This window comes from Abramis brama (genome assembly GCF_963993115.1).
Source record: "Abramis brama genome assembly, chromosome: 9".
Classification (NCBI taxonomy): domain Eukaryota; kingdom Metazoa; phylum Chordata; class Actinopteri; order Cypriniformes; family Leuciscidae; genus Abramis; species Abramis brama.
The window spans coordinates 27,624,723-27,652,447 of record NC_139971.1 but is presented as its reverse complement, the minus strand read 5'-3'; the positions used below and the strand labels follow the sequence as shown (position 1 = coordinate 27,652,447).

At 36.6% G+C, this 27,725-nt stretch overlaps 1 protein-coding gene across 3 annotated transcripts in view; it reads left to right on the top strand.

The window, feature by feature from the left end:
* Positions 1-27,725, top strand: part of shank3a (SH3 and multiple ankyrin repeat domains 3a) — a 301,560-nt gene that overhangs the window by 242,495 nt on the left and 31,340 nt on the right. For all 3 annotated transcript variants that reach the window (XM_084123575.1, XM_084123574.1, XM_084123573.1), the window contains one exon: positions 8,598-8,711. In XM_084123575.1, the coding sequence (XP_083979701.1) occupies positions 8,598-8,711 (114 nt within the window). The remainder of the gene's footprint in view (positions 1-8,597; positions 8,712-27,725) is intronic.

The window sequence follows — 27,725 nt, the reverse complement described above, 5'->3', positions numbered from 1 at the left end:
AACCTACTTTTTCTAACTCGTCCTAGACAATTGGTCTGATTTTCACCAAAATTGGCTCACAACATCTTCAGACCATGCGGGCAAAAAGTTAATAAAATCTTTTTGATAAACTAAACTGTTCTTAAATAACATCCGAACAAATTTGATGAAGAGCACGTCAAAATGGATGTGCTTCAGTGTATTGAGACGAATCTTGGTACATGTCATCAGAAGCATGACGTGGGGCTACTTGCAGCATTTTGGCACAGTGCCGCCTACTGGTCAGGAGATATAAAAATAGCTATTTTTACTTATTACTTAAAGGGGTGGTATAATGCACTTATCACAAGATGTAAAATAAGTTTCTGATGTCCCCAGTGTGTGTATGTGAAGTTTTAACTCAAAATACCCCACTGATATTTTTATATAGCATGTTAAAGTTGTCACTTTTTGAGGGTAAGCAAAAACGCACCGTTTTGTGTCTGTTCCTTTAAATGCAAATGAGCTGCTGCTCCCGGCACAGGGGGCGGAGCTTCAACAGCTTGTGTCCTTTTACCTCACACAGACATGCACTGAAAATTTCAAAAACTTTTAGCCTTTTATCTTCAAACTGGAGTCCGACAATGATGGAGAGACTCAAGAAGAAGTGACAACATGCAGAATGCAACAGGACATTTCTGAATGGTTAGTTGATGAATTTATGTAGCTTATGTGTAGTTGTCTTCTAGTCATTGATTAGCATATTCTGTCTTGATCATCTATAAATCGCGTTCCTGGGGGCGGGGTTTATGTAAATTTTAGGGTTTGTGATGTCACTAACCCAGGAGGAATGTCGTGTAGTCCATACTAGCCGTTTGTTGTAGTCCTTAAAAAGCGATTTCTTTAAAAGCAAATATATTCCTTTGCTTTGAACTTTGAGCGTTGTAACTTTGCAGATGTTGTTTATGCTCAAACAGCAACATTACACAACAACTAAAGTTAAAAAAGTGAAATCATGATCAACCCCTTTAACTGCTCAACAGTTTGGCCAAAAATTATAAAACTGAATCTTTTGATTCAGTGCAGCATAAAGAGTCGAATGATATCCAATTTTTGCTTATCAGGCATTTTGGGCATTGGCCATTTTGAATAATGTCATAAAATGCTGTATTTTACGAACGCATTAGCATATTACGAAATTTGGTATGTAACATCTGCCTCATGCCCTGAAGTTACACAAAAAGTTTTGAGACAGTGCCATCTTGTGGTCATAATTTATAATAACTTTTCAAAAAATTCTAATAGCTTTTGAGTTTTGCCTAGGGATGCACCAAAATGAAAATTCTGGGCTGAAACTGAAACTGAAAATTCTGGATGCACTTGGCCGAAAACCGAAACTGAAAATGCTTTTCAAAAATGATTTATTTCTTATTTTTTAATTCGCTTTTTTGCATAATTGTATTAATATTAGAAGTTGAATGATTGATGATTGAATGAAATTCAATGATTCAAAATGATTGAATGAAATTCAATCATTTTAATGATACTCAATTTAAAAAATACAAGCCAATAAAATAAAACAACCACACTTTTATTGGAAGTAACACATTAAAATTCGACAGAAAATATATTAATATTAAATATCAATATATTATTCTTTATTCAGTTTTATGCAACAGAATCAGATGTAACATTTATTTCTGACCAATTATCCAAATAAAGTATAGTCCTACAAAGCTATTATTATCAGAGCATGTGAGCAGAGCGTAGCAGGAAGTGGATCAGTGAACGAGAGGATAGCGTAATTTTACCAGCATAGCCCAACACTGCTATACAACACCATGTTACAGTAGGGCTATTGCAAACATAAACAAGTAAACTACTACATAGAAATTTCATGTCAGCGCGTTGATTTCATTTGAGTGGACGTTGCTTTCCAATGAGCATGAGCGGTACATGAGTGGAGCATTCACATGGGACGTGTGCAACTGAGCAGGGATAGAGTGGAATATTGAGCGGAAATTCAAATCAGATCATCTCCAGACCATGCCGCCATAAAGTTATTAAAAGCTTTTTGATAGACCACACCGTTCTCATTTAATGCACTGATGAATTTGATGGCATGATGCCAAACTGATTCTGAGACTGCAAAGCTTTGGCATATTGACACCAAACTTTGTCACCTCACACTGACCACACCACCTAATTTTGGTAAAACTATTGGCCAAATGCCAAAGCAATTAAATCACAAGTGAATGAATCCATGATTAAAAGTAGATCTTTAACTGGACTAAAATCATACAACTTCATAATAAAATCATACAAAAAATGTATTTTTAATTATTCATTGTTATAGTTGCTCCCAGCCATGCTTGCATAACTCATCATGCCTTTTTTGTGCTTGGCCCCATTAACTGCTGCTTGCAGCTATATTTTTTTTCAATTAAAATCGCTTGATTATCATCATAATTTCATCTTATTTTTGATTAAATCAAATTAAAATTTGTTTATTTATTTGTCGCTTAAATATCACATTCACGTGACTTCGAGTGACTGTATACTTTTAACTCTCCATTTGCACTTTGCACATTTACAACAGGCAGCCTTTTGTTAGTAATCCCATGAATGAAAAGCGTAGAAACATTTCAGCCCACCTCTTTTCCTCCAGGCCTGTAATTACATTAATTCATAAGAACATTTCTTGTTTTTACCGTCCTTGTTTGCACTCTGTCAGCTTGTCTGGGTTTGGCATTTTCTTTGCTTCTTTTAGTGTTAATTCTAGCCAATTAGGTGGAGCCATGTCAGACAGGGACAAAAATACTGTACCCTTTAATCCAGGCGTAAGATTTGATTGGTGCAGCGAACAACACTCTACGTTACTTTGCACATACATCACATAAATATAATTATACATAATCGAATCATGTTAAACAACATAATTGCTCATGTTCATTTTATTTATTAGTTATACATAGTACTTAGTTATGACATCATACCCTAACATGGACACTGTAATGTAATTAGTGTGACCAATTGCTTAATGTGACCTTGCTTATACCCTTCAAGCTATTTAACATCTTAAACAAACCAGATATTGGAGTAGACGTATTCGTGGAAACCGTCCTTCCTGGAGCTGGTAGTTTTTGCAATTTAGCATTTGGTTGCTTTAATGAAAGTTATTGAGAAGTGGGATTCATTAGAGACAAATGATTAGATTTGATACACCCGGTCTCTCTCTCAGGCTTATCGCAGTTAAGTGGCCTGGAAATTTAGAGCTGCGGCTATCATTCTATTTATAGAGCGAGAGAGAGAGAGCGCAGAATTAAACCCAGTTGATTAGCATGTGATTGACGTGCATCTCAAGTCAACCGGCGGTTCTTTTGCTCAGATTAAAGTTTATTACATATCAAGTTAATAAGATAGTTAACAGATCGGAACACGCACACATGCTCTCGCAGAGTGACACACACACACTTGATGCAGGAGCAGGCAACTGTGATCATTTCACTGGTGGTGTAGAAGAGGGCTTGACATCCACTTCTGAATGATACTCATGAATGCGCACACACACACACACACACACACACAAAACATCCATCCAATGTTTTTGTGAAAACAGTTATACTTTGTTCAAAAGTAAAGCATTTATAGAAATATTTTGTAACATTATAAATGTCTTTACTGTCGCTTTTAATACATTTAATGTTTCCTTGTTGAATAAAAGCATTCATTTCTTTAAAAAAAAAATTCTTTCTGGATCCAAACTATTGAATGGTAGTGTTATTTTAAAAAGTTGTCAAAATAAAAAACATGACAATTTCTTGTTGACTAATTTCTTCAACTCTCTTTGTGTCTTTATCGATCTTTTTCTTCTCGCTATGTAATCCAGTCTTTTTTAACATCTCTTTTTGAGTGTGTGTCTCTCATCTCAGTGTGTGATTTGGCCCAGTTGTGTCATTTACCTGTGAATGAACTGTGAATGAATGAACATTAGCCTGAGCCTGAGCCTACTCAGTACTTCTTCACTATATCCAGCTATATTCATTCACATCTGATTTATATTGAACAGTAGTTTAAGAATCAAGCTCATTACACTGTGTCTGTATTTGTTGAGCTCTTATTGTGCGCAGTTGAAAAGTTTCATGCCGGGTGAATTACCCATTCTCCTTTCATCCTTTTTAAGAGTCAAAGGAGCTTTGAAGCTGATAAGAATGGAGCGTTGTGATAGTATCTCAGCATCCGAGATGTAACACACACTCCTGTATGCTTACACGCATATACACACACACTTCAGGACCTTCTCCTCGGCTACAGTGGTCCTTCTGTCAAGAGCTCGCCGTGGCAGTTTGCCTCAGTCGGCTGCCGGTTGATTGTCAGGGACTGACACTGAGAGCTTGGCGAGTGTTTCTCCCATGATGCCATTTGCCAGTATGTGTGAAGGCCTGTTTCCAATATGCCAAGCATGTCCGGGCATGCGGCAGGGTTAGATAGGTCTGGCGAGCCCACTCCTGATACCTCGTAAACACACTTGTGCGAGTCCGTTGAGTGATTCGTTATGTAAGACACGTGCGGCTGTACAAAAAAAAGGCTGTACAGACATGCTGTCATTGTAGTCATTGTGGTTTAAAGAGGATGAGTTGATCCTTTAGGATGTGTCAGAGGGATTGCACAGATGTCACTTATGCTTAAATATATTTCATTCATTTTTATATATTTATATATAGAAGAATATTTGTGGTATTTCTTTTTTGTAACATTAGTTTTTCCCAGCAAAAACGACAGTTTAGTTTTATGTGACAATTTCTGTCTTCCCTCTAGGACTTAAAATTGAACTAAACTTAAATGAAAGGCTGGGTTAGAAATTACAAATCCATGCATCGTGTGAAATTGTGTTTATAAATATAGCTGTCACAGACCTAAATATGACAATTATAATATAATTTCTAATTCCCGCTATTTATTTATTTTTTTCACTAAAGAATTATACATAATATACACTCACCTAAAGGATTATTAGGAACACCATACTAATACTGTGTTTGACCCCCTTTCGGGGTCACGAAGCTCCCGTGTGGTTAACGAGTGGTTATTTCAGTCAAAGTTGCTCTTCTATCAGCTTTAATCAGTCGGCCCATTCTCCTCTGACCTCTAGCATCAACAAGGCATTTTCGCCCACAGGACTGCCGCATACTGGATGTTTTTCCCTTTTCACACCATTCTTTGTAAACCCTAGAAATGGTTGTGTGTGAAAATCCCAGTAACTGAGCAGATTGTGAAATACTCAGACCGGCCCGTCTGGCACCAACAACCATGCCACGCTCAAAATTGCTTAAATCACCTTTCTTTCCCATTCTGACATTCAGTTTGGAGTTCAGAAGATTGTCTTGACCAGGACCACACCCCTAAATGCTTTGAAGCAACTGCCATGTGATTGGTTGATTAGATAATTGCATTAATGAGAAATTGAACAGGTGTTCCTAATAATCCTTTAGGTGAGTGTATATTATATATAATAATAATAATAATATATATATATATATATATATATATATATATATATATATATATTAGGGCTGTCAAAGTTAGCGCGTTAATAACGCGTTAACGCAAAATCATATTAACGGCACTAATTTTTTTAACGGGCGATTAACGCAGCGCATATTTTCTGTTTGACCCGTGGCCCAACCCCTAGTTGGAGAAATGGAGATACACCGTGTTGGCAACTTAGCGACATTGCAGACCCCTTTAGCGATTTTTTTTTCCTTCAACAAAGCGCCCAAACCTTATTTAGTTTCTGAGAATCTACCGGTACCGCCGGTACTGCTCTCTCTCTCTCTCTCTCTCTCTCTCTCTCTCTCTCTCTCTCTCTCTCTCTCTCTCTCTCTCTCTCTCTCTCTCTCTCTCTCTCTCTCTCTCTCTCTCTCTCTCTCTCTCTCTCTCTGCGTCTCGCGCGGAGGAGCAGCGCTTTAATTCAGTTAAACAGATATTATGTTGCTTCTCTAATTTTACAAATATACACGGATATTGTCTTTAGCTTATGTGTATTTGATTTCACCAGACGACGGCTCGATTATCAGAATTTTTGTGCAGATTAACGTCTTGGAAGGGAGAACTGGTTATGTTTATTGGGTCGCGTTTCAGTCACAATTTCAAATTCATTCCGTTGTTTGACAACAGAAACAGTAAAATATACCAATGAAAACTGTTTTATTGAGAATTTAGCTTCATCAAAATGGGCACAGAGAGAGACAAACTACAATGTAATAATAAATGCTAAATGTACATTTCATGCAAAAATCTAAACATTTTTTTGTTAGTAAATTGCTCAGTGCAAAGAAAGAGAAGTAACGGGAACATGGCATTTCTTTGTTCTTTCTACATGTGTCTAATAGACATGAACAAGTTCTTTGAAAAAACATCTATGACCTCTGAAACATGTCTCGTCTTCATGCTCTATATTGACTATGGTTTCAATAATAAACATACATTTGCATAAAGCATCTATATTTATCCATGCCCATGTTGATTAGAGTATTACAAACTTGAAAAGTATTAATTTAAGGTATATTTAGAACAAATAAAAAAATGTGCGATTAAATGCGATTAATCACGAGTTAACTCACGACAATCATGCGATTAATCGATTAAAAATTTTAATCAATTGACAGCCCTAATATATATATATTATTTTTAGGAAAAAAAATCGTATTGTTCAACCCTGGGTCTTTGTTACGATTGGCTAGCTTTTTTTTTTTGTAACAGTACTATCGAGTATTAAATATTTATTGATATGTAAATGTACATAGTCAAATGTTAATGTCTGACATTATAATGGTTTTGAATTCAGATTTACATTTCATGTGCATATCTTCTTATGTGAAGGATCTGGCTTCTTCCCCAAATTTACTGTTCTGTTTTACTTGAGTCAGTTGCTTCTACCCACATTCAGCAAATTTTTCTGTGAGCCCTCATATTTTCAAATGTCATCTTTTCATGCAGTATGACCAATTTTTCTATCTAATATCCATAAAATCCTGTTTTCCATTAAATGTCCCCTCTACGCAATACATATAATCCACAAACAGTCATTACACTGGGATTTCTCTGGACTCAGATATCGAAAACATTAAAATGAGAAGCATCACGGATGAGATGTGTATCTCTTCTCCTGAATTTATTACATGACGAGCTCCATTTACACAAGTGTTTAATTGTGGCATATGCAGCAGAGGCATCCATTTGTATGTGTCTGGAAGCTGGAGGCGTGTGTGTGTGTGTGTGTGTGTGTGTGTGTGTGTGTGTGTGTGTGTGTGTGTGTGTGTGTGTGTGTGTGTGTGTGTGTGTGTGTGTGTGTGTTGTGTGTGCGTAACCTCAGTCAGTAGCACTGAGGTGATAATATTCTAATGGCTGTGCTTCTGGCTTGATCAACACCAAAAACCACTCACAGAATTTCAAATCTCCTGATTAAAAATGCAGTATAATTGGATGTATTTAGAAGATTAGGTTTTTAGTCTTGGAGAAAGTGTGTGTTTGTGTGTGTGAGGAGTGCTGTGTCAGTGGATGGTTTATACAGATCAATTGACTTTTCAATAAGTCCCACCTTAAAAATGTCACTGGCCAATCATTGCTAATCCAGCATTTTTGCATATAGAAATAGGCGTTTTACTATTGAGGATCTATGTCTGTATATAGTTTTAAACACAATTGTACTGTAAAGGTCCAATAATATGGTTAACATTTATTCTCTTTAAGGTGAACAACATATTTTTAAAATATCTTTATGCCATGTAAGTTTTATATATATATACTGTAAGTAGTGCTTTGCATTTGTTATGTACTCATGGTCATGGTTTCATTTATATGCCATCTCCAGTTAAAGACCTCCTTCGGCATGAATGAAACCCTCTGTGTGTATAATACACAGCACACACTTACATTGTTGCTTATTGATTTGTGGAATTCATGGAGTACCACAAAATTGCCCACCTGCACTTTTTGCACACCTTGCTCTTTTGATAAACACACCCTCGAACAACCAATGCTTTTAAACTGCAGTATCCTAGCAACTACAATGCTGAAGGACTTGATGCATGTGTTTGTATATGTTTTTAGTGTGTCTGTTGTGGTCACCACATGTAATGCATTGTGTTACTTCAGCTTGTGTAAAAACTCACAGGATGAGTCAGTTTCCTGTTGAACACAATGTTCTGTTCTTATCTGTTTCCACTGGTCATTCAACTCGCGTCACAGAGTATTTCATCTATCTGTTCTCCCTCTTCAAGCTCATTTCCGAAAAGGAAAAAGATATTTGAATGCGTGCTGAGATCACATTCATACCTGACACACCGCGCATCTGAATGGGAATGTGCCATAGACTTCTATTGATTTTATATAATGCAGCTTAATTATAACTTTACCATAAATTTAATAAACTTTTTGCATTTTCAGAATAAAAAGTGTGCCCTGCCAGGCATTACTATTTTGTCCTGGTATTACTGTATGATGCAGGATGTTAGCTAACTTTTTTGGGGATCAATGTCTAATCAACAATCAAATGATTTGTGTTCATGAGATGGCAATTAATGTCTCTCTCTCTCTCTCTCTCTCTCTCTCTCTCTCTCTCTCTCTCTCTCTCTCAGTGTTAAGTATAGGAGAAGGGGGTTTCTGGGAGGGCACTGTAAAAGGAAGAACTGGTTGGTTTCCTGCGGACTGCGTGGAGGAGGTACAGATGAGACAGTTTGATCCTCGACTTGGTAAGAAGTGATGCACAAATACACATTTGCATACAACTAGGGTTGGACAATATATTAAATATGTATTATATATTATCAAATTAACTGACACTACTTGTTTGATTCATTTCTGTGAATAATTTCTTTGAACTGTCCATTTCATCGAATCAGTTTAAAATACTATTCACACTCGATAATGTTCCCTATGTGCCATTGCTTCAAATTGCTTTGAAATTGAAATTTTTACTGAAATTATTTATTTTTATTGTACAGTAGTCAACATTTGAAGTGGATCAAAAAAGTTTATCGAAGTTGTCCTAAGACGAGAACGGCTATTGTTCAAAATTCATGTATAACTTGGATTAAAGGTTTTGATCCACTTCAAACGTTGACTACTGTATTTTACTGCATCTTATTGTAGTTGCGCCAAAAAATGTCAAATCTAGTTGGCTAAATGTCATAATTATGGCTCAATTACCCTTTTCAAATTTGTACAGATGCTTTCTGCAGATATTCAGCAGATGCTTTTATTAAAAATGTATTAAAGATATTAAGATATTTTTAAAAAGTATTAAGATTAAAGATTAAAGTATTAAAGATATTAAGATATTTAAAAAAGTATTAAGATATTTTTTACATTGTCCAGCTTTGCACACAGTACAACTCTAGGATATCTAAATGCCCACAGCTGTTGTCTCACATAAATGATTTTCAACACTGCAGTATGTCTGTAGATGAGAAATCATAATCAGATGTGTTGAGATCCACACACATACACCTCTCTCCCTGTGCTTTACTCTCTGCTGTCTGTTCACTCTCTCTCTCTCTCTCTCTCTCTCTCTCTCTCTCTCTCTCTCTCTCTGTCTCTCTCTCTCTCTCTCTCTGTCTCTCTCTCTCTGTCTCTCTCTCTCTCTCTCTCTCTCAAATGCTGGTTTTGGAGATGTTTGTCATTTTTAGGGCTGTGCATTGAGATCAGGAAGGCAGGCCGGTGTCTGTACTAAACATCACATTTAAATGCATTGTGAGAGTGCGAGAAAGAGAGATGAAAAATTCCCACACCTTTTCCGAAGACAAGCGTGGCACGTTTCCAATAATTCAAACACGCGCACATCCAGAAACAGGTTAAAGGGGAGCTCAGAGTGATGTATTGCCTGCATCCTTTGAGGGCTTTCTAGAAATGAAAGATCTAATGATGCCAGGAAACCACCGGAAAGCCCCTGTAGATACACCAGGGTGTTTTCCCATCAGCTGGAATATGTTTTATAGAAGAATCCTTTAGTTTTTACCATGAGTTGGTTTATGTTCTGATATGCTGAAAGTGAGTGTGCTTAGGATTACCATTTAAAGACCACAGATATATAACCATGGACCTGTTGGTTTGGTGAATGTTAGCTTGCCAGTCTGCCAGAAATCTCAAGACGTCAGCCATCTTTAAACTGATTTGTAAAATGTTGCTGGCTGTAATATGTGTGCTGAGTTTAGAAGCTTGTTGTTGCATGCTAAGGGTTGATGTACAGGATACGATGATCGCAATTCAATTGAGCGGCTTTAAGTGTCAATGTTATGTTTGCTGGTGACACAATATATTACGACTTATTACGATATTACGATATACACTACCGTTCAAAAGTTTGGGGTCAGTAAGATTTTTTTTACGTTTTTGAAAGAAGTATCTTCTGCTCACCAAGGCTGCATTTATTTGATTAAAAAACAATAAAAAACAGTAATATTGTGAAATATTATGACAATTTAAAATGACTGTTTTCTATTTTAATATATTTTAAACTGTAATTTATTCCTGTGATCAAAGCTGAATTTTCAGCATCATTACTCCAGTCTTCAGTGTCACATGATCCTTCAGAAATCATTCTAATATGATGATTTGATGCTCAAGAAACATTCATTATTATTATCAATGTTGAAAACAGTTGTGTACAATTTTTTTTCAAAATTCTTTGATGAATAGAAAGTTCAAAAGAACAGCATTTATTTAAAATATAATATTTTCTAACATTATAAATGTCTTTACTGTAACTTTTGATCAGTTTAACTCATACTTGATGAATAAAAGTATTGATTTATTTTATTTCTTTCCCCCAAAAATAAAATTAAAATTATTACTGACCCCAAACTTTTGAATGGTAGTGTTTAATGTTACAAAAGCTTTAGATTTCAGATAAATGCTGTTCTTTTGAACTTTCTATTCATCATAGCATAATGAAATAAAAATGTAAATAACTGTTTTCAACATTGATAATAATCATAAATGTTTCTTGAAGACTGGAGTAATGATACTGAAAATTCAGCTTTGATCACAGGAATAAATTACACTTTACTGTATATTCACATAGAAAACAGCTGTTTTAAATTGGAATAATATTTCACAATATTACTGTTTTTTGTATTTTTAATCAAATAAATGCAGCCTTGGTGAGCAGAAGATACTTATTTTAAAAACATTAAAAATCTTACTGACCCCAAACTTTTGAACGGTAGTGTATATTTGTGTGCATACCCTACCATTCAAAAGTTTGGTGTCAGTACGTTTTTGTTTGTTTTTTAAGAATGAAATGTATTTATTCAGCAAGGATGCATTAAATTGATGAAAAGTGACAGTAAAGACATTTATAATGTTATAAAAAAAAATAATTTCAAATAAATGTTGTTCTTTTGATTTGAAACATATCACTTTCCTTGGAAATATTAAGCAAGACAACTCTTTTTAATATTGATAATAAGAAGAATTTTTTCTTAAGTATCAAATCAGCATATTGTAATGATTTCTGAAGGATCATGTGAAACTGAAGACTGGAGAAGTGATGCTGAAAATTCAGCTTTGTCATCACAGAGATACATTGCATCTCAATATGTTAAAATAAAAAAGTTACTTTAAATTGTAATTATATTTAACAATATTACAGTTTTACCTGATGTTTTTATTTTTGATCAAATAAATGCAACCTTTGTAAGTATAAAAGATTTCTTTCAAAAATTCACCAGCCCTAAACGGTAGTGAACATGCAAAAGGCTTTAAGCAGTTGAATTTCTTTGTGCATGTGAGTCTTAACGCTAATAGTTTCTCTCCTCTCATTTTCTTTAGTTTCATTATAAAAGAACGTTGACTCTCCTGAGAACAAAGAATGTTGCAACCAGTAAGATCCCTCGAGACCACACTTAATTTGTAATTGGTCTCATTCTTCCCATTAGAGGAAAATTAACAGTTTCTCTCCTATTTGCTTCAGATCGCATGTGTATTCTCTCACACACACACACACACACACACACACACATTTGCAAACACAGTGCTACCATTGTATTTTCCAATTTATTACGTCCTTCTACTGGAGGAAGAACTGTTTGTTTTTGCCTTCTTCATCTGCTTTATGGGTGTTTGTGTGCACATAAATTTGAAGTATATGCAGACATAGTGTATTTCAGAGAGCACAGGTCATATGTACATATATTAGACCCTATGGGTGATTTTTAGAGAAATTTAAACAGTAAAAAAATTAAAATAGCAGAAATGTAAATACAAAATATCAAACCATTGGGCTAACAAATGTTATAATTTAGCCTCAATAAAAATGTGACATTTTAAAAAAATACAAAAATACCCTTACCTTTAGAACATTCTCATTATAATAGTTGACTTGTCTGAATGCCAATGTTGTTTTATTTTGTTACATTTTTAGCCAACTGAGTGTCCCTGAGTAAAAATGACGGATCGTCAAATCGCATACTTCCTGTGTGTCCTGTGCCAGATTAGCAACTTCCATTGAGATGAAATTAGCATGCTAACAGCTAGCTTTCTGCAGGTGTAACAATGCTCCTTGAGTAGGAGTAGAGCATGGCACTAGCAACACGATAGTCATGCGCAATGTGTTCGATTCCTAGGGAAAGCAAGAATTGATCAAATGTAAATGCACCTTGGATACAATGTAAGTCACATTGATAAAAGTTGGCTTAAATGTAAATGTAGGAGCCTTTATTCTGGTTTCAGCACCAGCTATGGCGGACAGCTCCCTGATTTCAGTGGACAGCTCCAGCATGTCAAGAAAACACCCAGAAACTGTAGAGTAGTCCAGAACTATGACAGATGCACTGTAAAATGTGTGTGTGTGTCTACATCGCCACACTCTAATCTGTAGTATCTCCGCTCTAAAGCTGGTAACACTAGGCGGTCTGTAATAGGATTGCATAATGCTGCATATGAGAGGGAGAAGAGAGTGTGTGTTGCTGTGTCATTGTCCAGATACTCGTCACAAGCTATCGGTCAATTAAACAATGTGTGAAGACAGACCTGTCATCTGTCCATCTCTATCAAGACCCGGAAGTGGGAAAATGAGCATGCGTGTGTGTGTGTCTTTTGTGTTAGCGTTTATCCAGAAATAACAGATTGAAAGCTCTTTGACAGTAGAGGCAATATGTTTCGCCTCACTGAAGCGATGAAGACAACCCTGTGTACAATTAACTTACCCAAACAAACCCTTTATGTGCTCTGAGTGTGTGTGTGTGTGTGTGTGTGTGTGTGTGTGTGTGTGTGTGTGTGTGTGTGTGTGTGTGTGTGTGTGATTTAACATCGATTACTGAAGCGATGAAGACAACCCTGTGTACAATTAACTTACCCAAACAAACCCTTTATGTGCTCTGTGTGTGTGTGTGTGTGTGTGTGTGTGTGTGTGTGTGTGTGTGTGTGTGTGTGTGTGTGTGTGTGTGTGATTTAACATCGATTACTGAAGCGATTTCAGTCATGCATGTCAGATTCTGAAGCCTGAACTAATGTTCATTCAGATTTCTCTCTGAGCTCACTGCTGTGTCGTGACTCAAGTGACATCAATCTCATTCTCTTGAGCTCTGTCCCTCTCTCTTTCTTTCTTCTTTTCATCCCTCATTCTATGTAGTTGACCTCTGTACTTAGATTGGTTGTGCTGTTGGTAAGAAGGCAATCAAATTAGTTAGAAGTGTAGGCATTTATTTATCATTTATATTTTTTACCTTACTCTTTATGTAACATTCAGTAGAGTATAAGCTCCCAGTGAAATTAATGTCAATTAAATCTCGATGTCCCTTCCTCTCCTATAGGAGTAGCAAGTGACAAAATATTATTCATGACTGTTATAGAAATGAAACACTGTTGGCTATTTAAAAAGGGGGAGGGGTTTATTATGTATCCCTCCTTAATGTTATTTTAGTATTAATTATATAATATAATTATTACTATTTTTATACTATTATTACTATCTATTACTGGAAAAAACTAAAACAAAAATAAATTAAATTAAACCTTAAATGTGTATATATATATATATATAGAGAGAGAGAGAGAGAGAGAGAGAGATAGATATAGATATATAGATATCTATATATATATATATATATATTAGATAGATAGATAGATAGATAGATAGATAGATAGATATCCATTTAATGTTTAATTTAATTTATTTTTGTTTTAGTTTTTTTTTTCCAGTTATTTACTTTTAACTTTTTTCAGTTACATTTCATATGTAAAAATGTTTTATAATAATCATCATCATATCTACAAAAATGTTTTTAATATTTTTAGCTGTAGCTAACAATAACCCTAGCCCAACTTCCTTTTCTGTATGAAATGTCAAAAAATGCATGTGCTCATCATGGCATTTCATCTTGATCTTTAACTTTGAATAAAATAGAATAGAATATTTATTAAATTATTGTTTTAACCTTTATTTAATACAGTACCTTAGAATACAAAATAATCTTTAAGTGTAGATTAATTCAGTCTTTATTTCACTAGAAATTTATTTGAACAATTATTTAAAGAAACTTTTATTTAATGTGTAAAACTAAATACATTAGAACTGAATAGAATATTTTGTTTCAAATGATCACTTGTTTTAATATTTATTAAACTTATTAATTCTTATTTGAAGACTTCTAACTCTGCTTAGACAGTGCACAGCTCTACACCAGAAGTTATTCCTGTCCTACGGTTCTGATATGGTCCGGAATGCCCGCACCCTACTTAATATGCTGTTCAGCTAGTGTAGATTGCATTTATACACACTCACCAACACACTGGAATTTCCATCAGTGGTGCTGCAGTGTGCAGCGGGATCTGGGGGGCATGTCTGGAATCAGTAAATACCTACAGACCCACACAGACCAGCATACCTCTCTCGCCCTCTCTCTCTCTCTCTCTCCCCACCCCTGCCTCAGTCGATGACTCATCCTTCTGAATCACCCAAATAGTTTTGTTGCTATTTTTAGTCTCATTTATGGGTTTGGGTGCAGAAACTCCCTCATTTTTTTCTTCTTTCTCTTGTTTGATGTTGTTTTAGACTCACAAGATCCCTCTGTCTGTCTCTCTTTCTCTCTCTTACATAAACAACATTCTCTTTTTTGCATTTTATACATATTAGCTGAGTTCGTCATTCCCAGAAACAGAAGTAGTGTTTTCTAAGGCAGGCATCACCTCGCTATTAGCCTACTATTGATCATAGTTTAGGTTAGTTATTTGAAATTCATAACTTTACGTATGGTATAAGTATTTATAAGTATTATAAGCATTTAATATGTAAATCATTACATATCAGAAATCACTGGTCACAGATCAGGCATTACAATTAACACAGTTAGTAACATGTTGTGGCAATACTCTCTAGTCCATATCGTAAAAGTCTGTTTGCAAAGCCTGCAACTGATTTACCTAAGAATCCAAAGTGAAATGTACTGAATACAAATAAATAATGCTTAACTGAGACATTCACATTGTTGAAAATAAATAACCACTTTCCTAGCATTAGGATCCTTTGGAAGGTAATGGTGTATTTAGTCCAGTGATCCAACATGCCAGTGGGCGGAGCCAAAGTTGCAATGATGAAGTAGGTGTTGATCCTCTTCTGCAGAGGTGGTCTTTCACCAAGATAGGCACATTCCATAACGAGTCGTTCGCTGGGCTTGGTTACAATAAAAGCTGTTTTTGGACTAACAAGGAAGTTTTCAGCTCTGAAATTTATAGAATATTCTTATAGTATGATGACCTCTTATATGTCAAAAGCTCAAGGAAAATTTCTCAATTCATGACCCCTTTAACATCCTGTCCCGTTTGGGCTACAAACTTGAATGATACTTCAAATGATGACACTTAAGGTGTGCTATTACGTTTTTTAAGTGATCAGACCTATACAACATTGTCCTGCAGCACTTCACAGGTGACGAGTGGAAAGATAATTTTATATTGACACGACAGTCATTTAATATATTCAACAACAACAACATCAGCTTGTTCCATTCTACATCATTGCACAAGCGCAAAACTTTCCAGTTTTGGTTTTCAATCCAATCAAGTGTTTACATGTCCTGTCGAACGGATTAGAAAAGATTTATCCCACCCCTCTCAAACCGATTGCATTTTCATTCGAATTGGACTTTTAAACGGATTGTAATCAGAATACAATGCTCCATGTAAACACAGCTACTGTCATAGACTAAAGACTAAATATCATAGGGACTGGGGGTGAACTATTTTGACTTGGGCCAGTTAGTAACCCACCCAGAAGACCATAGCAACTACCTAGCAACCACCCAGAACACCCTAGCATAGTGCCGGCAAGCTTAGCATGGTAGCATCCCTCACATTTTCTTAAAAATGTAGTTGATCTTGTTAGTGTGGTAACTAACATTGTAAGTAACTAAGGGGGCTTTCACACTGGGCACGTTTGTTGCGCCTGAGCAATATTGTTCCTGGTGCCCCAGCAGCCTTTTTCTGGTTTCGCACCTAGTGTACTTGCGTTCATCTTACGTCATCACAAGCGTGCACACCGCATGACAAAATTAACAATGCGGATAATACATTGTGTTTTTTTATTAATTTGGTGAACACTTTGCGGCCTTCTTCTGCTTGCTAATGGAATCTTTAGAGGAGAAGATCAACACTATCATCCCTTACATGTGTTATTCAAGCTACAACGCATGTGCAGGTTACTTTTCTTCCTGAACAAGTGCGCACCCGAGTCCATGTTGCTTTCATATTCATGTGAATCGCACCACAGTTTAAGTTCAATCCAACTCAAGCTGGTGTGTTGAATGTATGAACGGAGTCTCGTGTTTGAAGTTTGAGACGGGCAAAACAAAACTGCGGCTTTGCGGCAAAAACTTAACTTAGAAAACAAGACTCTAAACGGAACAGAAAAGAAACTAAGTAAAAGAAAGAAAAGTAAATGAGACTAGTAGTTAGATGGCTTGAATGAAACTGTTCAGTTTTAACCCATTTTCATCTCCCAAATCTGTGTAATGCTTTGTTCCTTTTTAAACTCAAACGTTTGTCCAGCCCTTTGGAGGATTTCTGACCATTTATACCTTGTCTTTAGCTCGGGTGTGACTATTTCTCCTCCTCTCACATGAATTATACGTAATCTGAATTGTGTGATCTAAGCATGATAGTCACATATATTAGCCTGACGTTGTCATACTCAGGTTCTAGTCAGAATGTGAGTCTGATACTGCTCTATTGGGCTGTGATTATGGGGCGTGTTTCAACTGAACCAGGAAAGAAAATGCCTCTTCACTCAATTGGATAGACCTACAACCAATCAGAGCAACGGAGTAAGTGACGTATGTTTTTCATTCTTTTTTCCGATCGACAAATGCCTTGATCGCGGTCGATATCTTCTATAACAGACGCGATGGCGGAATCTACACATGATGTTTATAAACAAAGTTCGGGAGGAGCACATTCAAATAATCAATCCAATCAACTTGTCATCAAACAATTACCATGTCTACCCTATCAGCATGAGAGGAAGCATATATTTATTCACTCGAATTTAACCCAAGCTCTCTTTGGTGACGTGGATGATTACGTTACTGTTGATCATCTGTCCATCATCGTATAAAGCCCGCCCTGACCTTTGATTGGTCCGAACAACTTTTGTTCGGGCATAATAGCTCCTCAACGGATCAAGTCCAGACCGAACTTCCCGACCTAAAAATTTTGTGGGCGGGGCTAAGTTTGGCTGGCATCCAGGCTACACATATATAGGTTGTAGATATGATGTAAAATGATGCTGTTGAACAATGTTTGATTATAAGTCCGTCTAGGATTGTCTTGGAATGATCTTATGCATTTTGTTATGTAAAGACAGTCTCTTTGGTTTTTAAGAGATTTCAATCCTGTGTTTAAGAGCTCAGGTCAAAAATAGTTCTTTGAAAAGACGGTCTGTTTTGGATCTCTGTCTTGGGAGAGTCAAGTGCCATATCCAAACCAGTCCATCTTTTTTAAAACTGCCTAAAGTTGACATTTTAAGTGTTCGTTCTCTACTTGGGATGATCTCGTAGAAGCGTTCATGGTCTTAAAATACTTAGCTGGGGAGTTTATAGACTGAATGTTATTTCAAATGATCCTGAGTTTTGATTTGGAATTTCTATGGAATTCTGCTTCTTGATCAGTTTGAAGGAGTCACTGTGGTCTGATTCGCTCTCAGTTCCTACATCATCTTGAAAATTTAGATATTAGAGTGACACCAGAGGATCATTTATGTAGCCATCTAAATGAGGACATGACCAGATTTCCGAATTGAATGTTGGGTATATTTCTAGTTGTTACGATCCTCGGCATCTGTGTTCTTGTGTGGGTTGTTTTTTTCTGTATGGGTGTGCAGGGATTGGTTGCTGACGGAGGAACCTGATTGGTGGACACACTGATGCACCACTTTAAAAGGGCGACGCTGTTTGAAGATGGCGAGCTCATTCGGATCCCAAAACCTTCCTTTGATCATGCTTCTTTGTGTAACGGCTTCATACTTTTGTTTGTGATGATTTAATCAGACTCTTACTTATGTTTTAGGAGTGTAGAAGGGTGTCCTGCCATTTATTCTACTTTGTTTGTGATTTGTTTATTTATAGGGAGTTAGGTAAGTTTTCTTTGTAATTTTGTTACTCCCAGATTAGGTTATTTATACATGTTTATTATTTTGGCCTTGGGGCACCCTGAAGCCAAGGCTTGTTTGTTTAATTATCATTCAACCTTAATAAATAAAAAAATTTGTGGATCTCATGTTTTGTGTCTTTGGTGATCTGTCGACTGGGGCTGGATTCCCGTTTAACATCTAGAAAGCTCACGTCAAGCCCTTCCCTTTAGAACGGGTCATGACATAGTTCACAGGTCAGTGTATTATTAAAATTTCCAGTGCAAGTGTTAAAAAAAAACTTCTTTACGAATCATTTATCCAGTTGAGGTCGTCCCTGCATGTCCCCAATGGGACCTTGACTAGTGTTCAGTATGTGACTATGTTGAGGGTTGTAGGTTTCTGGTGTGTGCTGCAGTGTCAGAAGTATCGATTAGCATGTATGTTGCTTATCTCAGCTTCTTACACATTAGCTCTGTTCCAAATCCAGTTGATGTCCATTGCTGTCTACTGCATACATAGAATACACACTGATGATGGCTTAGGCCGAAACGCGTTTGTGAGGACATAGTAATAATAAATGTATGAAAATAGAACCTGAGAGTGCGGTTTTTCATCTTTACTTTTGACAAATGTCTCATTCCCAAAGAAGTAAACCAAAAGGTAATAAAGTTCTTAAGAGTTTAGAGATAACTTGCACATAGAGGAGGGGTGGGTCCTCCAGGCAAATGGCATTCTGCTCCCAAAAAGGTGTAAACTCTGAATGCAAATTCCCATTGTTAGCAAATGTTTCCATGTGAAAGAAGTGTCTGTCTATATAAAGAAATGCAACAAGAAGCTCGTGGCGATTTGTAACTCAAATTAGCCTGTGATGCGGAGTGTATGCAGGCACTCCGCATCATGTATTTTATAATGTCAGGTTCGCATCTTCTCTCTTTATTCCAGAGCATTTGATGTTTTGTATCTATTATCTTTGAACTGATTATGAAATTGGCATGATACATTTAGCTTACATAATAAATTGTTACATTTGATTTATTCCAACTGACTCTGAAATTGTTTTCCCAAGTAGATTAAACGGATTCGTATGTTACCGCAAGTTTTGCGTCAGATTAGTGACAACTAATATTTGGCACTAATTCAAGTGTACGTGTTTTGCAAAGACATGAAGTGAATTTCCGTTTAGGGCAGCAAAAGTGCTGCTCGACCAACATAAATCTGGGTGTGTCTTACCTCTGTTTTAATTTAATGTTACTTTAGATAAGTGTACGTGGGAAACCACGGCATTGCCAATCCAAAGCTATTATAAGACAAGTAAAGTTGGTTGACTTATATCTGTAGTAGTGAGCCATACCTCTACTGAAGTAAACGTTACTTTAATTTCAAGTGTATGCAATCACAGGGGCTATACCAAAATATGTTTGATTGTGTAAGCATGAATGCGACCAATCTCAGATATATAGCAATTACCTTTGTTTAGTGACCGAAGCTGGCGAGATTGTGATCGTGAGACCCACAATAAACAAGGCGTGAGGACCTCTGAGCGACATAGCTTCCTAATATGAACGGGTAAAATATAAGTAAAGAGTTAAATAGAACAATCAAATGTATTGCTAAACTATTATATAATTGACCAGTAACCAATTGGCAATCTAACTTAAATTCGAGGTTGTGAGTCAGATAAAAGCTTAAATGGAATTAAATTACTTTGCCACGCGGAAAGACAGTAACACGCAGAGACCTTCACCCGTTCTATCGGATGCCGCCTTTGGACCGATCTGTAATCTGCTCTAATGCATTTTCGGGAGGTAAGAATCCATTCCCAGGGCTCACGGTGCCGCTGTTGGTGATTTGTGTATTATTGTGTTGTCATGCCTCCAGAGTTACCATGACAGTACATTTGATGAGATAGCAGTCCTGTTTTTTGGCAGGGTTACACTTCTAAAAACGTGCAAACATACACACAACCAAAAACCATATGTAAATACAGTGTTGAGGACAGACTTTTAAAGACAACATGAAACAGCATTACAGTGGATTTAATTTCCATAATTTAATATTATCATTATTAGTAGTAGTTGTAGTAGAAGTAGTAGTAGTAGTAGTATTAGTAGTAGTAGTAGTAGTAGTAGTAGTAGTAGTAGTAGTAGTAGTAGTAATGCCAATAATATGAATACGTTTAGTTTATTATAATAATAAAGTTGAATTTAGTAGTAGTATCAACACTAGTAATAATAATAATAATTTTTTTTGTTTTTTTTAATCAATCTGATTGTGAAGTTTTGGAAATGTGCTATATAAATTTTAAAAAGTATTACAACTACTGCTAGTGGTTTAAGTAGTGTAAAGTTTGTAAAGTATCCTTGAGTTTTGGAAAGGTGCTATATAGACAGAAAATGTTGTTGTTTATTGTTATTGCTATTATTGATTATTATGAATGCTTATGTCTGATTGTTTGTAAATTATCCTTGAGTTTTGGAAAGCTGCTATATAAATTAAAAAAATATTAGTAGTAATAGTATTGTTGTTGTTAATAATAATGATAATAATACATTGAAAATAATTTAGGGCTGCACTTGGCTCCTGAGGTGGTGAAATGTGTTAGCCTATGAAATAGTGTGGTGCAGACATGACATCACTTTGTAGGCCAAAACGCATAAACGAGTTAGCATTTTAGCACTTCCCGTTCCATCATCCCGAAGTCTATGGGTTTTTGGTTAAATGGTTGAAATAAAGTCTGAGGTGAACACAAGCTCAAGACACTTTCATGTTTTATTTCACGACATAAATACATCATTACATGATAATCCAAAAGCCTATGGGAAAATCCTATTGGGTTTTTGTCGAGGGAGCCAGTGTGATGCTAACTGCCAGTTGATCTACAAAGTAATGTCATTCTTGCACCACTCTATTCTTAAGTTAAAGACCAATTTTTTTTTTTCATACAATTAATATAACTTATTTTAATGTTCTGTTAGTATATATTATTGTACAGTCAACTACTGTTGTTTATTTGTGCTATATATATTGACTGATTGATTGAATGAATCATATTTTTCTCTCCTCAAATGACCATCAGCAGAAAAGTCATTTCAGAGGCAGAACAGCATTGTTTTCACTGAGAAAGGCACTTAATCTTAGAACTGTCCCTATGAATGTACTTTACATTTCTTTACATATAAAAGCTTTTGCTGAAATGCTACTTACTGCTCATGTACTCTGTTGTATGTTTTAGCAAAAGAAAAGATTACTTCCCTCTGAGTCTCCCAGATTCATCTCTCTCAGGTATCTCCATTCATAATCCTCATCTTATGACTTATGAAAAATGAGAGAGACAGTCAAACGCAGCGAACCCTTTCTCTCATCTCGTCGCAGAGAAGTGGGTCGGCTCCGTGCAGGGCAGCCAGAGGCCATGGAGAGACAGAGAGATGTCTAGGAAAGGGAAAAAAAGCGTGAGAGATTTAAAAAGAGAGTTGAGGATTGAGGTAGAGAGTGTAAGCGTGAGGTAATGTCGAAATCACATCAACAGATATTCTATTTCTGATCAAGCGTGGAAAGAGACCTGCCGCCCCATTGATCTGACCTATTTGCTGCACCATATGAGTGACAGAGAAAGAGTGTGTTAGAAGAGATATGTGTAGTTTTATCCAGCACCACTGAAAAATCCTGAAAAAGTCTCCTAATTTAATATTTGAAATTAATTGCTTGGTCTACATGGATTGTTCTGTTCTTCTGTTTTGAATGGCTTTCTAAACCTTGTGAGTCTCTCTGATGTGTGTTTGGGTTGAGGACCCCATTGACATAAGCTGTGGAGATGGGAACAGGACAGACACACGCAGAATAAATCACACACGTCTGTTCAGAGTGGCAGAGAAAGATCGCAGTGAAAGGTAAAGAGAGTTGAGGGTTGAGTGTATCGGTGTGTTGAACTTGGATGCTGTTGTCTGGCCTCTGGCCCTTCAGCACCAGAAGAACGTCAGAGGTACGACTACACCACAAATATGACAACAGCGCAACTTTTATTCTGCATGTGTCGGCTGATAACCATGTTTGCTTGGTTGATTAACAGTATACACTTAAAGGGAAAGTTAACCCAAAAGTGAAATTTCTGTCATCATTTACTCTCGATCAAGTTGTTCCAAACCTATATGAATTCCTTTCTTCTGCTGAACACAAAATTAGTCATTTTGAAGAATGTCGGTAACCAAACAGTTGATGGGCCCCATTGTCTTCCATAATATGGGGGGAAAATACTATGGAAGTCAATGGGACAATTCATTATACAGTGAGGAAAATAAGTATTTGAACACCCTGCTATTTTGCAAGTTCTCCCACTTAGAAATCATGGAGGGGTCTGAAATTGTCATCGTAGGTGCATGTCCACTGTGAGAGACATAATCTAAAAAAAAAAATCCAGAAATCACAATGTATGATTTTTTAACTATTTATTTGTATGATACAGCTGCAAATAAGTATTTGAACACCTGAGAAAATCAATGTTAATATTTGGTACAGTAGCCTTTGTTTGCAATTACAGAGGTCAAACGTTTCCTGTAGTTTTTCACCAGGTTTGCACACACTGCAGGAGGGATTTTGGCCCACTCCTCCACACAGATCTTCTCTAGATCAGTCAGGTTTCTGGGCTGTCGCTGAGAAACACAGAGTTTGAGCTGCCTCCAAAGATTCTCTATTGGGTTTAGGTCTGGAGACTGGCTAGGCCACGGCAGAACCTTGATATGCTTCTTACAGAGCCACTCCTTGGTTATCCTGGCTGTGTGCTTCGGGTCATTGTCATGTTGGAAGACCCAGCCTCGACCCATCTTCAATGCTCTAACTGAGGGAAGGAGGTTGTTCCCCAAAATCTCGCAATACATGGCCCCGGTCATCCTCTCCTTAATACAGTGCAGTCGCCCTGTCCCATGTGCAGAAAAACACCCCCAAAGCATGATGCTACCACCCCCATGCTTCACAGTAGGGACTCATCATTCTTCTTCCTCCAAACACGTTTAGTGGAATTATGACCAAAAAGTTCTATTTTGGTCTCATCTGACCACATGACTTTCTCCCATGACTCCTCTGGATCATCCAAATGGTCATTGGCAAACTTAAGACGGGCCTTGACATGTGCTGGTTTAAGCAGGGGAACCTTCCGTGCCATGCATGATTTCAAACCATGACGTCTTAGTGTATTACCAACAGTAACCTTGGAAACGGTGGTCCCAGCTCTTTTCAGGTCATTGACCAGCTCCTCCCGTGTAGTTCTGGGCTGATTTCTCACCTTTCTTAGGATCATTGAGACCCCACGAGGTGAGATCTTGCATGGAGTCCCAGTCCGAGGGAGATTGACAGTCATGTTTAGCTTCTTCCATTTTCTAATGATTGCTCCAACAGTGGACCTTTTTTCACCAAGCTGCTTGGCAATTTCCCCGTAGCCCTTTCCAGCCTTGTGGAGGTGTACAATTTTGTCTCTAGTGTCTTTGGACAGCTCTTTGGTCTTGGCCATGTTAGTAGTTGGATTCTTACTGATTGTATGGGGTGGACAGGTGTCTTTATGCAGCTAACGACCTCAAACAGGTGCATCTAATTTAGGATAATAAATGGAGTGGAGGTGGACATTTTAAAGGCAGACTAACAGGTCTTTGAGGGTCAGAATTCTAGCTGATAGACAGGTGTTCAAATACTTATTTGCAGCTGTATCAAACAAATAAATAGTTAAAAAATCATATATTGTGATTTCTGGATTTTTTTTTTTAGATTATGTCTCTCACAGTGGACATGCACCTACGATGACAATTTCAGACCCCTCCATGATTTCAAAGTGGGAGAACTTGCAAAATAGCAGGATGTTCAAATACTTATTTTCCTCACTGTATATTACATTTTTTAGTTGTTGTTTTTTTTTAGCTGAAATTTTTGATTTGTCAAATTATAGTTATATATTTTATTTATATTATAATTTATCATTTTACATATTTTGTAAAATATTCATGTATTTATGTATTATTTTATATTTATTTATTTAGATATAATTTATCTATAGAACTTAAATTTGTATTTACCTATAAAGACAATTACAAAGCAATAAGGTCGTTTTGATAGAGAGGAAAAAAGTTTATGATTACTCTTTAAGATGGCATGGTGCCTCTTTCACATAGCTGGTGTAAAACAGAGAAATTCTCTCAGCGCCTTATATATTGGAGATCTATTCTGCCATTTGTTTTGATTAGAAAAAAAATCTACATTTTAGACTTTTGTTGGCTTTAAGTGTGTTTTCAGTTCAGCATCTGTTTGAGTTCTGGCCATCCACATCCCATCTGTGGAGTACGTCACTTCCAATAATCCCTTGCTGGCGCTGAGGCCCTGCCATGCATGGTGCTGTTCGTTTAAAGCAGGAGCACATTTTACTAAAGCATTCAGCTCATTAAACTGTTGATCCAGAGGGTGCGTGTGATTGGTTGAGCGGTTTTGACAAGCTTCAATCGTTTGATCATGTCATCAAATTGCCTTTGAGACTCTGAAGGCCTTTGTATACCGTCACTCCACTGATCAAGAGACACTTTTTGCTTTCAAAATACTTGATTTACCATTGAAGTCATTGTCTGCTGACTGATTATTTCTCCCAAGAAAGCTTGATTCTCCTGTATGGATGTGTATAATTTTCTGTGGTGTACCTCATACAAGAGTGTTTTTCAGGTTACTCTTAATCTTTCTGGCAGCCTTTTTATCTCGCTACGAGTTCAGTGAGGCAGTGCTGGTGTATGTGTGTGCGGGATTGTGTTTATTTGGCCACTATATTGGAATAAATGGTCTAGTTGTTCGTTTAGCCATCTGGAATGGATGTGACTCAGCTGTGCTCCACGAACTTTGAATCCTATTTCCGGATCCTGCCTGTATTGGCTATCACATGACGTGAATGACTGTATCAACATACCCCATTCTCCAACAGATAATATATTGATTCATATACAGTGTGAGTTTATGTTTTTGACAGTATCTGTCATTTGACAGATGATTATTGTATATAGCCCTCAGATATCTCTCTCTCTCTCTCTCTCTCTCTCTCTCTCTCTCCCTCTTTCCTGTGAGAATGATAAATGATTGCATTATTCTTACTCTGGACACAGATGGCGAGGACCCTTGTAATCAACTGCATATTCAAATGCACTCACACACACATGCACGTCCATATGTTGATTTTATTTTAGCACAGACCTTGAATACAGAGTTGCATTATGGGTAAATCAGATCAAAGTTTTTTTTTGTGTATTTATCAAGTAACTTATTATCATCAGCCATTTTATTTATCTATAGGCACCGTCGGTCCTGGATTGTTGCAGTCCTTCAGAGTTTAGCTCCAACCCTGATTAAAAAAAACATTGACTAGAAAAACATTGAAACGAGATTGATTAGCTTGTTCAGGTGTGTTTGATTATGGTTGACTAAATCTGCAGGACAGCGACATTGCCCATCACTGATCTATAAAGTTTCCATGGGCCCTATTTTAACGATCTGAAACGCAAGTATCAAGCACGAAACGCAAGTAACTTTGTGGGCGCTGTTGCTATTTTACCGGCGGGATAAATGACTCTTGTGCTCCGACGCAAATCTAAAATGGGTTGGTCTGAAGTAGCTTCATTATTCATAGGTGTGGTTTGGGCGTAACGTGAAATAAACCAATCAGAGCATCATCTCACATTCCCTTTAAAAGCAGGCGCGCTTGTTCTATAGCGGATTCCTATTATAACGGCGGATTTGCCAGGCGCACGCTAGGAGCGTCTCACCGCCGAGGAGACAGACGTTCTCGTCAGGGCCGTAAAAGACAGAGAAGTGACATTGTATGGGGATGGGAGAAACGCACCCAAATTAGCTTCAGTTAAACAGGCGTATAATAATTTGGGTAAATGTGTAAGCTAGATTATGCCTATTTTTTCACATCTTCATGGACACAACAATGATTTCCCTTGTGTGTTAATATTTTTCCTTGTAATAATGTATGATTTGCAAAAATGAAAACTGCTGCTTCTGTGTAGATGAGAGAATCAAAGTGTATGCGCGTTGTGCACACGCTACATTGATTATGGCCAAGCATGCGCCCTTAAAATAGCATATGAATAACATGCGCAACGCGCCACTGACTTTAGACTAGGTTTTTCCTGGTCTGTGGTGGAATTGTTTTCTAAACCTGCAAAATAGCACCAGGGAACGTTTGCGCCGTTACACGCCTCCTCTTTGCGCTGAACCGCCCCTGGGAGCGCAAGTTCACTCCTTAGTTTACCAGCGTGCGTCTGCCAAGGGAAAAGTCCGTTGTGCGCGGGTGCAAAATAGGAATGATACATGCGTCTGTGTACAAAGTCAATTGCGCTGGGTGCAAGATAGGGCCCCATAAGTTATAAAACAATTTTTTTTATAATTTATTACAATTTGTATTTATTGTTTATGCTATACTCTATCATTTTTCATTTCATTACGTTAAGTTATTTGTAATTTATTATTTTTTTTATATTATATAGATGTATATTTATTAATATAGTAAAGTATAATGTATGTAATAAATATTCATAAATAAGTAAGTTTTAAGTTATTTTTTTATTATTATACAGTATAATCATGAAGAGTATCTCTTAGATTAACCAGAACCTTTGCAATGGAACAGAGGTCAAATATTGTTTAAAAACATTTGAAAATGTAACTGTCTCCTGTAAATGGGAATGGGACGTCTCCTTCTCATTAATTTTTTAAAGTTAGACATCAACCTTTTTAGTATTCCTCAATCAATTAATTATAAACAATATAAGAAGAAAATAAATAAAAAATAATCCAATTATAAAAGAATGCCTGTTTTCCCATTCATTTTTTGTAAAAAAAAAAAGTGTATAGGGTCGCTAACGACCTGAAGGTGTGTAACAGTAGTATATTTTTTCTGCACAACAATAATTTAATCTTTGATGACTGCATGCAATTCACATTTATTCCACAAAGGTGGCAATGTCTGATACACAATGATGAAGTGACGTTTCACTCAGTTACTGCAGGCAGAAAACAAAAGAATAGGAAGTATCATCAGCAAAACTGATATAGAAAAGGATAGTTTTGAGAATATGTTTGATGTCGTGAATATGAGCCAGATGCTGAATGTACTAATGAG